The following is a 13,419-nucleotide window of genomic DNA, read 5'->3' on the forward strand; positions in this document are numbered from 1 at the left end:
CTAACTCCCCTGGTCAAAGCAGGGTCCACTACATCAGGCTGCTCAGGTTCGTGTCTAGATGGAGCTTGAATATCAGGAAGGATGGAGACTCCAAAGCATCTCCAGGCAACCTGTTCCAGTGTTTGATCACTCTTACAGTAGAACAGATTTTTGGTTTGTTTGTTTTTATTTAAACAGAATTTCTTGTATTTCAATTTACCCTCTAACTACATACCACTGAGAAAAATCTGTCTCCATTTTCTTCACATCCCTTACCAGGTATTTATACGCATTGATAAGACCCTCCCTGAGCCTTCTCCTCCTGAGGCTAAACAATCCCAGCTCTCTCAGCTTCTCTTTGTCTGACAGATGCTCCAGTAATCATCTGTAACTAACTGGCCCTTTTCTGTATTCACTCCGGTATGCTTGTGCCTTTCTGGTACCACGGAGCACAGAATTGTATCCAGTGCTCCAGATGTGGTCTCAGAGGTACTGAACAGTGAAAAAGGATCACCTCACCTGAGATATGGTGTAGTAGATAGTTCTTTGGGCACATCTAGCCTTTGGGATAGAACGCGCACAGGAAAATAGGAATCAGAGAAGAAATCTACTGAAGCTTTATCTTTGATAAAATATTCTCCAGCCCAACTGTGTTTTTAAATAGAATTATATAAGATTATAAAACTGAGACAGAATATGATCACACAATAACAACAGCCAAAGAATAGTGATGCCAGCATCTTTGCAATACAGACTTACTATAGTAAATAATAGTTTTCATTGCATTTGCAAAAACTTCCCAAAGCATACGTTCATTTAAAAACCACAAAACCCCACAAGGCACTGGGAAGTAACTTACCCATGCTCTTCTCTGTGAGGATAAACAGGTATCCGGTGTGTGACAGATGATGACGGTACATGTGGACTTCTCATGCAGGGCAGCTGTTGAGAATTTTCTGCAGGTGACCCAGCAGCTGTTGTCACAGTGTAGGTAAGTGACCACGTATACGATTGCATAGCTCCTGCAGATAAACAAGAGTTAGAGAAATACAGCTAACATGGGTTGTCGTTAAAAGAGGTGTTATGCTTTGAAATTAGTATACAATCATAGGATCCTGGAAACAGAGAATTTTTTAGGTTGGAAAAGGCCTTTAAGATCATCTACTGTAAACACAGTACTGCCAAATCCATCCCCTAAACCATGTCCCTAAGCATGACATCTACACACCTTCTAAATACCTCCAGGGATGGTGACTTAATCACTTCTCTGGGAAGCCTGTTCTGGTGCCTGATAATCATTTCAGTGGAGACAGTTTTCTTAGTATCAAGTCTAAACCGCCCCTGATGCAACTTGAGGCCATTTCCTCTTGTCCTATCACTTGCTACTTGGGAAAGAATAGACAACCGCCTTGCTACAAGCTCCTTTCAGGTAATTGTAGAAAGCAGTAAGGTCTCCCCTCAACCTCCTTTTCTCCAGACTAAATAACCCCAGTTCCCTCAGCTGCTCCTTATAAGGATCTTCATGGTTCCTCTTTGGATGCACATCAGCACCTCAATGTCTTTCTTGTAGTGACAGACCCAAAACTGAACACAGTATTTGGGGTGCAGCCTCACCAGCACTGAGTACTGAGTACCAAGTATAACAGGGAAGAAACCCAAGAGGCTCTCATAATGGAAGCAGCATCAACCAAAGCGAACAAAGCAGTTATGACTGAGGCATAAATAAAAATACAAACAGATCAGCTGGAGTGTACAATGATCCAAAGGTAAGAGACATATCTGGAATAGCTCAAACTGCGAACTTTCGGTGTGGTATTGTAATTTAAGTCTATCATTTTCAGAAAGAAATGGGATAGGATGTAGAAATGGAGGAACATCAGTGCCAATATTTCTCAGGCACGATACACCAAACTCTGAGGTCTCTGCCACATGGAGTGGGCTGCTGGCCTGTTTATCTCTGGGGCTGACCAGGCCTGGAATGAGGCAGGAAGTATGATCAGAACAATGAAGGATTACAAAAAGATGGCTGTTATGCAAATTTCTTGAATTCTTTTGCAGTTTGTACCTCTTCCACCCAACTAGGTACCAGCCTTTGTAGTGGCAAGATAGTGGTAGATCTCCAGATTGTAACAGCTATATAGACAGAAACAGCCTAGCCGTTTTCTTCCCACAAATAATGATTCTTTCTTCTTTCAAGGCGGCAGGGACTGGACTTAATTTATTTTTTTCATGTAGAGCATTCGTGGGAAGAGCAAAGCAAAGAAGTGGGTTTTCCATCTTGCTTGGAAGGTGCTGAGTTTTTAATCATCCTGATCCCTTCCAGGCAGGAACTCCAGATTCATCAGCCAGCTGCTGAGAAACCTTTGTCCTTTGCACACACCCCTTTCACTCAGGAGGCTGACAGATCCATTGTTCCAGTATAACATAGCTCTCGCTGGAGGTCATGACCATACTGGCTGAGATTACCCTGCAAATGAGGACCAGAACACTGAATTTAACCCAATGCGAACACTAGTTTGGGGGTCTCTGGGCACTCTTGACTCTTTTTCACCAGCTAAAAGGAATTGCAGGAGGTGACACTTTTTTTCAGTGTGGATTCTAGGACTTCCTGTAGTATGAAAGGGCCTAATTCAGAGGGGGAAGTGATTGTGTTAGCAGGTCTGTGTCCATTCCATGGCTTTGGGGAATGAAAAGCCTAACTCAGATGTGTGTAATTTTCTTCATGCGTGTGCAATTTTATTTGGCAAAACTAGGCAGATTTTTTTTTTTAAATGGGAAATGCTTAATTCTGGGTGTGAACAAAGGCAATTCTGAGATTCATGAGTTAAATACATCTTGAAATAGTCCAGCAGGGCGTGATTTGGTGCTTTTACAGTAGAGAAATCCTTGGATATGTTACGACAAAGGATATTTGTGCTAGGCTTGTTTTCACACACCTGCATTTTCTGTGACTGACTCTTGAATCTGCAGTTTTTCAAGACTTTCCATTGAGGAGGACCATTGAGATCCCTGAGACTGAAGAGGAGGCACACACATTTGAGCTGGCACGGCAGTGCTGCTGTGGCTATGAGCAGTCATGGTTCCTTGGGTTGAGGAGAAGTGTTTAAAGAAGCCTACCTTCACTAGAAAATACAGTTTATGTGTAAGGAGCCAAAACTACTTATGCAGTCAGCAAACAGCTTCATTACAAAAATGAGACCAAAACTGTTTAGAAAATATCAATAATTTGTCTGTGGAATAGTTTAGTGAAATGTTTCCATTTCCAAAGTTCAACATATTTTCCTAGTGTTATTTGCCAAAATAAACATTCAAAAATTTGTTTCAAATCAAGCCTAAATTCAAAAGGCAAAAACAAAGAGAAAAGAGAGAAAAGAAGGACAATGAATACGGTGAAAACCCCAAAACTTATTTTTAGGTAACATTATTGAAGTTTTTTTCATTTTTTCACTTTTTAAACTTACCATAAAAAAAAAAAAGTTTCTTTTGACCTGATTTTATTTTTTCCAAGAAAAAATTTGAATATTGTGCCGAAAATCTCATGACCTTAGAATCATAGAATCAGAGAATCACTAGGTTGGAAAAAACCTCTTGAATCATTGAGTCCAACCATTCCTATCAACCATTAAAACATGTCCCTGAGCACCTCATCTACCCATCTTTTTTAAATGCCTCCAGAGATGGTGACTCAACCACCTCCCTGGGCATCCTGTGCCAGTGCCCAATGACCCTTTCTGTGAAAATTTTTTTTCTGATGTCCAGCCTGAACCTCCCTTGGCACAGTTTGAGGCCATTCCCCCTTGTCCTGTCCCCTGTCACTAGGGAGAAGAGGCCAGCTCCCTCCTCTCTACAACCTCCTTTCAGGTAGTCGTAGAGAGCAATAAGGTCTCCCCTCAGCCTCCTCTTCTCAAGGCTAAACAACCCCAGTTCCCTCAGCTGCTCCTTGTTCTCCTTGTTCTCCAGCCTCTTCACTGGCCTCGTTGCTCTTCTCTGGACATGCTCCAGAGCCTCAACATCCTTCTTGTGGTGAGGAGCCCAAAACTGAACACAGCATTTGAGGTGCGGTCTCACCAGTGCTGAGTACAGGGGCAGAATAACCTCCCTGGACCTGCTGGTCACGCCGTTTCTGATACAAGCCAAGATGCCATTGGCCTTCTTGGCCACCTGGGCACACTGCTGGCTCATGTTCAGTCGGCTGTCAACCAACACCCCCAGGTCCTTCTTCTCTAGGCAGCTTTCTAGCCAGACTTCCCCTAGTCTGTAGCACTGCACAGGGTTGTTGTGCCCCAAGTGCAGAGCCTGGCATTTGATCTCGTTAAACCTCATACCATTGGTCTTAGCTCTAACAAGAAGCGGTATAACAGGGCCAAAAGATCCTTTGCATTTTAGCAAATATAGTTGATTTAACTGGCCCTGGCCATTGTGACAGCTTCCTTTTCTCTCTTTTTCTTTTAAAAATAGTAGGAGCCTTATCTCAGTCTGAGGAAAATGAGTCAGTTCAGGACAATGAGTTGTTTCATGTATTCCTTTTATGAAGTCAAGTTCCTTGGTTGAGAGAACTTGGCCACTCCTGCACTGAAGTCTAACTGGCAGCCACCTCAGTTCAATTTTCAAATAAATGTTTAGGGTGTAACATGCTTTGTGCTTATCCAGACAACACAGAAACAAATAGAGAATAGATCTTGCACTGGAAGAGTTGGCAATATCTTTGTTTAATTATTGTAACCAAGAGTTGTCCCAAGTACTACAGGATAGTACCTCATAGAGCTGCTCTAGGAAACAGTCACTTTTTTTTTGGAGGTTATGGCTAAGAAACAAATGTATATTGGTTTTTATTCTGGATTTACAGAGTGAAAGAAAGCTGTTCAAATATTTTTTTTCAGGATGTTCTTGGGAATCTACAGTTGTCCCACTTCTCTTTGCCTTTGTGGAAGGGATGCCCTTATTTTCAGTGACCTGGTCACAAAGACAGAGAAGAAGGATAGAAGAAGACAACAGACTTGCAGGTTTGTGTATGTATATGTCAGGTCAGCCAGGATACTGCCAATATTGTGGTGGTTGGAAAGGGATAAGTCTGAAAGTTTTGTCATAGTTAGCTTTTTAATACCTGCCTATATCTCAGCCCTATATGATTAATTTCCTCAGCTGGCTGCAGAATTGAACTCCAGGAGATGAAGTCTCTTTTAGATATGATTGAGCCAAACTGAACTACTTTTGGAAATAAGCAAAAACAATAGTGATTGTGCAACATCTAGCTCTGCTTTGTGTTCTGAACATGCAAGGTTTGAAGTTCATTTATTATCACTCTTTTTTTTCTTTTCTCTTCTAATGGAAAATTTGACTTTGAGGACACTAAAAAAAGGGGCCATCTGACCTGCAGGAGAGCCAAATGTAAAAGGAACTGCTAGCAGTTTAACAAGAGCCCTCTCATCATTGGTGTCCTCATGTAAAGCAGTGCAGAAAGAAATAAGTTGCTTCATGATGCTTCATTTTATATTTGCTTTATGCTGGAATAAATGAGCGCCCAGATACGAGCAAGACAATCACAACACTGTGCATTATGTCAGATAGTAAGCAGCACTGTCAACCTCAAGCAATCAGAAATCTGGAGTCAGACACCCATTCTGCCTGCACACGACAAAGAGATTACCTTAAATATCGGCATCAGAAAGAAACACAAACCCTTCCATTTGGACAATTTGGAGAATTGCCTTTTGAAATTGGAACCTTTGACTTTTACGGTGTGCAGTTATGGGAATTAAACTCTGACTGTTGAAAAAGAGCTGACGTTCTCATATATTAATATAAGTCCAGGAGCTGAGAAGGAATTTGTTCTACATGCAAATATGAGAGGCAGTAGCTCTGTGAAAGTATCTCCTATGCCAAATTCTCAGACCTTTAATACCTAGCCTCAACTTGGGAGAACAGTGACCTTAGGTGACCATTGCTGTCCAGAAGACTAATTTCACACATAAATTTCTTGAAATTAAACAGTAATCTGCATCGATTAGTTTACTAACATATTTGGGTCTACTTACAATTCAGAGTTCATTTTGGGTTGTCTAAGAAACTTTGCATTAGCAAATGAGTAATCACAGCTTTAAGAGGGATTTTAAGAGAGAATAGCATAGTCAGCCATATAGCTATCACTTTTATGATGATATTGTTGCTGTTTGAACAATCATTAATCTGGCCTTTGTGATTTAGAAAGGGTGGAGACTAATTATCCTTTTAAATGTCTGGTAACTTAACAAAAAGTTTTAGATAAAATGTTAGCTGAGCCATGACAGATGTTCTGCCACAGAATGCTATATATAGGATTTACCTTTCTTTGGCTCATTATAGTGTAATTGCAACAATTTAATTTGCTGGGTTTGTGCTGACCACTGACTGAAGGCAGACAAGGTTAAAATGCAAGTTTAATAGTTAACTTTTATTGCTAAAGCCACAAGCAAGGAAGAGTTAATGATGCCTTAAATTGGGGAACTGAGAGCTAGTGGTAATGAATGGAACTAGTTCTTGAGATTTGTAAAGCATTTGCAGAGTTTTATATTTACACATAAGAAAATCAATATAATGTACTTTAAATACATCTCTCCAGAACAGAGGTTACTGTTCCAAAATATTCTATATATTAATGCCACAAATCTGTATATGGACTAGTTTGATTATGTGTAATAAGTCTTCAGCACTCCTGTTTTGAAGTATAGCAATTTCCTATACCTGAAACAAGGCTGTTATTTGGCATTATTTTATATGAATGAACGCTGCATTCCATTTTTAGTTTTGGCAAACTAAAAAAGTGACCAGTTCATCTACATGATGAATGTGGGAAATAGAAGTGTTGCTAATTGCCCAAATTAAGACCAGGAAATAGCCACATACATATATTTAATCATAACCAGACCACTATATGCATTGACAAATTTGGCTTATGCTAGGCAAAAAAGATTTTCACGTGCACAAAAAGTGAGACTGCAGCAGACCATAAGAATAAAATCGTATTCAACCAAAAAAAAGTTTTAAAAACAACCTAAAAATGAAAAGTTGGAAAAATCAGAGAGCTAAAATAATCAGAAATAGCTTTCTTGCCTAAGACACTCTGCTGTGGGATCAACTATGTCAAGTTCTACTGCCTGTACTGTGTGAGTAGGTCCTTCAACTGTTGTTCCAAAACGATCCTGTTCCTGGCTTGAGACTTCACACTAACAGACTTTGGCCTTACCAGGACATAAAAAAAAACAGTGTGAGAGAACAAAAACTATAATAAAAAAATAAACATCAGGAAAACAAAGAGGAATTGCATTTGTAATGTTTTTGTGTGTCCATTCCCTCATATTACTGGTGGGATTCATGAGGGATATGCAAGATCCATGCAGTTCCCAGGCCTGCCCAGATTTGTGCCTAAATCAAGCACCTAAGTCAAGTAAGCTGAAGGTGGAAGCTCAAATAGCTGACGAATAGGAGATTGTATATATATATAGAATAACCTTCGGATTAATTAGTATGAATGTAAGAATGATGTAAGAACCCATCAAGCGATATAGTTATTAGGTATGATAGTCACATAGAGTTACAGTCTGCAGCCTAAACATGAGGCCCTCAAATCTCCGTTCCTGTCAATGTCACTGGAGATCATAGAGTTCATTACTTTTTTTCAGTCCTTTATTTCTGGGTACAGTTCTAAGTTCTGGTTATAACACCACAATGATCCTATTGAGCCACAATATCTATAGAGCAAGTTACACACAAGATCAAAGTTTCAAGGCTCAAACATACACACCGCCTCCAGCACTGCTTGATCCAAAGCTGTGTGCTCACCTGCCATATCTAGGAATCATATATCTCTTGTCCAACTATTCTATGGGTAATACTATCCTATTTACCTTCTAAATAAGGTATTGTCTCCAACAGTGAGAAAAAGTTAAGTTTCAATGTAGGGATAAATGTTCTTAAATCTCTTTCCACAAAAACTATGCTTTGTGCTTCCCTGTAGTACCTTTGAAAAAAATGAAAATCAGTTGTCAGAAAGATTTATTATTCCTTTAGCTACTGCCAAATTCTCCAATGCTGTAAATCATCACTTTCTGACATTTTTTCAAGAAAGTTTTGTAACTTCTCTAGTACATCACAAAAGTGATAGTTTCCACATTTTGATTACACGCTCATTTCACTAAGGAGCAGCAAAGCTGGAATTTCACTCTCTGAGAGGGACACCTTCTGAAAGTCGTTCACATTTCTGCCTTTTTTTCCATAAGTTAAGAAAACACTGTCTTTTGATCATACAGACAGGTTGTGCTGTCCACATCCAGAAGGTAATGAGTGAGTTTTACGTTACAGTATAGAGGGTGATTGCCCATTTATACAAACCAAAGAGAAGCCAGTTTTGTGCTTCTTGTTTTCTGTCAATCCTGCTCACAAGATGAATAACTTTAAGCACGGATTTTTTAACCTATGAACCCACCAGAATACAAGCACCTCATGAGCTGCCATAATAGAGAATGATTCTGAAAACAGGCTTCCGACATCTAATTCCTAGTTTCTAACACTGAAAAATGAAAGTTATTAACAATGTGTAAAAACATTCCAAGAGAAATTTGCACAGCTATTTAAACATATTTTGGTCTCAAATATGCTGAAAGAAATTCAGTTCTGATTTTAGCCACTAGGAATTCCTGAACCACTAGTAGTTCAGGTTTTGAAAACTTCCCTCAACCTTAGAATACCTGGCATCTTTCCTTGAAGTATATAAAACATCCACACATCAGATCTTTTTGCTGTTAGACATCATGTTTAGATACAGTGAGAAGGCATAACTGATACTTTAAATAGATTTGTGTTTGGGAAGGCTTCTCATCTCTTGAAAGTCAGCACACTGTGTTCTCAGACTCGGTTTCAGGTGACCATCTTCAAGCAGATCCAGCTGCCATAAATCTACCCACCTGTTGTAACTGTTATGCCACCGTACTCTGGGGACTGATTGCTGACAGGCGAGGGGGCAGACGGCACTTCCACTGAGGTGGCAGATTTAGCTGGGGAGAACGGCACTGGGGAGGGAGTTGGAGGAGCTGGTTCACTCAGAATAATTTCTTCTCTTATTTCTGCTGCAGGATGAGAGAAAAATTATCAAACATAACTCAAGGTAAAGTCAAATAAAAAAAATAACGCAAGCATTTAAGTTCTGTAGGCTGTATTTCAAGAAATGCATAGCAGGAATCACAAATATTTGGAAGAATTACTTCTATAACGTTGAGCATTACAACTTTCAGTGTGCCTTCACAGAACCTCTTGAAGTAAAGTCCTCTTTTTTTTCTTGTTGTATAGACAGGAAACTCATGTAAAGACAGCTGAAGATTTACATTCCTGTAATATACTATTACATGCCTAAAATAAAGAGCCCCGTCTGAGTCTGGCACTGCTACTGTCTACAGGCATTGGAAAGAAATGGGAATCTCCAGGGGTTTCCAGTGGCTTTTGGTCATGCAATTCTCTCTTCATTGACTAAAGAGTATGACACTCTGGATAGTTCTAGCTGCTAAGGCTGTTTGGAAAGTACACAAGGATAAGTAATTTGTTTGTCAAAAACCCAAAAGGCTATGGCAGGGCAATCAATTAAATCCAGGTCTTCCAACACATACAGCATATTACCCTAATCACTGAAATATTCTTCTTCCCACAAATCAAATTAAGCCATAGCCGAAATGAAGAATTGAACTTTCCAAATGTGACAGAGAAGTGTAACTTGCCATAATTAATGGTTGATGCAAGGAAGGCAGATCACTGATGATCTCTTATGACAAGGGGCTGCCCTGAGCAGAGAGACTAAAGCCAAACTCTGCTTGCTTCTGTTTTGGCAAGTCAGTGCAGAGTGAGTAGGACAGGACTCGGAATCAGCTTCTGTACAGGCACTTAGAAAACAAGTGTACCAGAAACAATAACTTTGGGTTTTGTCTTTGCTCACTTCTCCTAACTCTCCCTCTCATTCAGGGAGTCTTATTTAGACTGGTAAAATCCATTAAACTAAAAAAATCAGTGATTTTATTTACTGTTAAATGAGGGTGAGGGTATCAAGACTTTGTTCACTGAAATATAACGGTGGCCTAGACAGACTAGCTGAGGTAAGAGGCTCAGTACAAAAATCTCTTACTGAAACACCAAGTGTGTGCTTAGGAATTGCGTTCAGACACCCAGAATTACATCATGAAGCAAGTAAGGGTCTTTCAGAATGTATTAGCCAGGGATGCCCTCCTCAGAAATGACTTACTTCAAATCATGGTAGAACCGAAAAACAGTTTGCTCCTAGATAAACCTCCCTGCGTTAGATGAAGATAAAGAAGTGTCCTAACATAGAAACTGGTGAATGCAGTGGAATAAAACAATGAAAGATTAATAAAAGACCAAACTCACCTGTGCTTCCTTCTCCTTTCATTGCCCTCATTAGCTCATTAGCTCTCTCCTGACAATGGAGTGATTCTAGCAGGTACAATACATAGTCATCAAACATCAAGTGAATAAGGTGAAAAGACCCTGGTAATAAAGTGAACAAACAAAAAAAGCCATTGACTGTCTCAATACACTCATTAAACTAATGATTACAGTATTCAACACAAACAGTAGCAAGTAGGGCAGCCTCCATATACTACTGCCTCTGAAGTTTCTCTCTTACTTGGGTGAAAGAAGTCGAAGTAAAACTCTGGACTAGCAAACTGTTCATCCCTGAATTTATACAGGCTTGTATGATCAATTATTGAGTGTTAGAGTGGAGCCTGCCTAGCTGAGAGCTGGAACTTAATGGAGTTTTCTTCTCCTACAATAGCACTGAACAACGTAGACAATTACACTAAAGTGGAATTGTTTCCTTTTATCTAAAGGAATAGATGTAAGTTTGTGTCAGAAGTAGAATCCTGAATTCTCCACCTCAGGGGCACAACCTTGTATGAATTTCCTAAACTAGGTCTGTTGTTGGACAAAGAAATGAGAGACAATTGATAGGAAAGTCGAAAGAAGCTTCCAAGTCTCCCGATATGTCTACTGCAGTGCCTGGACTAGATGAGAAATCCATTGACTGCCAAACATTGAGGCATTAGCAACAACTGAGGATGTCTTAAAGGGAAAGACTTATGTCACAGCTTTGCTGTGTCACTCTTTTCTTACTACACTACCTTTTCCTAATTATCAGTTTGAATCACATCAGCAGCATAACGCTTGGCCTTGTTCCTGTGCTTTCCTGTGCTTACCTCTGAAGATGCCCTTGATATTCTTTCATAATTTCCATTACAGGAATGTGAAAAACTTAAGGGCTAAAGAACTGAAGGACTTAAGGGAAGCATATGGACAGTAGAAAATGTTGAGAATGGCGTCAAAAAACACTCTGAAAATTAGTAGTAAAAAGAAATCATATTGATAGCAATCTGCAAAAAATCCCACAAGTAGGATTTGAGTACATATGGAGAACTTGCTAGTGTTGTTAGGAGGAAGAGCTGTGTGATGCTACAGACTAGAGCAATGGAAATTAAGTTTAATAGCACATTGTAAGGTGTTCTGTATTTAGCAATTTCTATCATCTCCTGATTTATATACTTCCTCTGTAGAAACAGAAGTATTAACACTATTGTAAAAGGCACTCATGAAACTTCACTTAGAATATTGCATACAACCTTAGTCACCCATGTGCCAGAAAAAATAGTACAAGTTGAAACTGGTATGGAGAAGATTACGAGGAGGATGCAAGGAATGGATGATAGATTTTAAATGACTTAAAATGCATGATTGAATTAATTTTCGTAGAATCATAGAATCATTAGTTTAGAAAAGACCTTAGAGATCATCAGCTCCAACCGTACCTGTCTACTACTAAATGATGTTCCAAAGCACCTCATCTACCCACTTTTTAAACACCTCCAGGGATGGGGACTCAACCACCTCCCTGGGCAGAAACGAAGTAAGTTGCTTTCCAGAATTTATAAAGAAGGATACATGTCAGGGATGGTGAAGAAAAGTTCTCCCTAGAGCACATATAGGCACAAAAACATATATACAAGAAAAGACCATAGATGCATTTCAGGGGAAAATTACAGGAGCGAAACATCAGAGCTGAGACACTGTGTAGTGTCCTCCTGAAAGGAACAACATTTGCAGGGGAAGACTGACAAATATCAAGATGGAATTTAGTCAGTTTATACAATAGGCTCCTTGACACAAAGTACATGCAATAGCTGCAGACAGAATTTGATCATACAATGCTATTTTTAAAAGGTCTTCTGTTTATTTAGACTTGCATGCAATGTTTAAAACATGTTCCTATAAGCCACTAAATAACTTTGGCAAGTGCAAATGCAGTTACGTTAAAATAACAGCCAGTTCAACAGTTGGCTTGAACCAGAGAAAGACGACCAGCTGAGAGGGAAACAGATAAACTACTGCCAAACAAGCAAAAAAAAAAAAAGCTTCAGCTAAATATGTTCCTTTCAAAATTCCAACACTACATTTTGAGGAAAAATGCCTCCATGAGAAAGGGATGCGACAAGTTTCAAATTCAATCAAATTCATAATGATTGGTTTCTTCACAGGAAAGTTAGGTTTATCATGGGATAAACACACAACAAGCATATCAACCCCTACTCCAACTTCTCTGCTCCAACCTACAGCTGAAGGGCAGAAGAAACGGTTTGAAAGACCCTATATCCTTACAGAATTCTAGCTGGCAATTCAGCTTTCAGAGAGACTCTGAGCATGTTCTTTTTCTGTGTCACCAGGACAGTCTTTGTGTCTTATTCTCTCACTCTATGCCTGCATGACTTCTATCATCACTGATAGGAGCTGGGCATGCACACTGGGAGGTGGACGTGAGCTTTTGTGTTCTTGGGCAAGGCAGCACAGAAAAAAGACACATTTGAGTGCAACACCTCTTCTATAGGGAGGAACTCTTTGGCTGCTGGTGAACCTGAAGCATTCACATGTCTAAGCAAAGCAAAAAGGTAACAGGTTTCCTCAGCCTTGCACAGGTCAATAGCGGAGATCTGCACTTAACTACTGCAGGGATTTTGTTTTATAAATATTTTGGGCTAAAAGTCTTGCTAAATGAAATCCTACTCAGTCTAGCAGTACAATAAAGAGAGCAGACCTGGTTGATAGTCTTGTTACCAATTCCGGATTTCCCTGGTGGAAACCTAGGTTATCAAGAATCCCCACATAATGTTCTCTCTCTAACAGTTTTTCAGTGGAAAGTTTCTGTTGACTTCAGTGGATTACTACTGATAACTATTTCCAAGGCAAGAAAATTGGGCCTAAATGCTGGCATTTAAGGGCATTTAATTGGGTATTTAATGCTTTCCATCAAAATTCTTGCTCAGTTCTAATTTAAAAAAAAACCCAAACAATTAAGGAACATTGCCTGTAGTTTCATAAAGATGTTTGGTAGTGCAAACTCAAAACACTAAAATG

The 13,419-nt window shown here is 39.5% G+C and overlaps 1 protein-coding gene across 2 annotated transcripts in view; it reads right to left on the bottom strand.

The window, feature by feature from the left end:
• RFX4 (regulatory factor X4) overlaps window positions 1–13,419 on the bottom strand; it is a 98,127-nt gene that overhangs the window by 15,785 nt on the left and 68,923 nt on the right. The window contains exons 14-16 of one of the 2 annotated variants that reach the window (XM_054080888.1): window positions 10,384–10,503; window positions 8,919–9,077; window positions 839–1,001 (exon numbers count right to left, since the gene is read on the bottom strand). In XM_054080888.1, the coding sequence (XP_053936863.1) occupies window positions 839–1,001; window positions 8,919–9,077; window positions 10,384–10,503 (442 nt within the window). Of the gene's footprint in view, window positions 1–838; window positions 1,002–8,918; window positions 9,081–10,383; window positions 10,504–13,419 lie in introns of both variants that reach the window. The other variant, XM_054080879.1, reaches the window with a different exon arrangement.

The sequence above is a fragment of the Cuculus canorus genome, chromosome 1 (assembly GCF_017976375.1).
Source record: "Cuculus canorus isolate bCucCan1 chromosome 1, bCucCan1.pri, whole genome shotgun sequence".
In the NCBI taxonomy this organism is placed as follows: domain Eukaryota; kingdom Metazoa; phylum Chordata; class Aves; order Cuculiformes; family Cuculidae; genus Cuculus; species Cuculus canorus.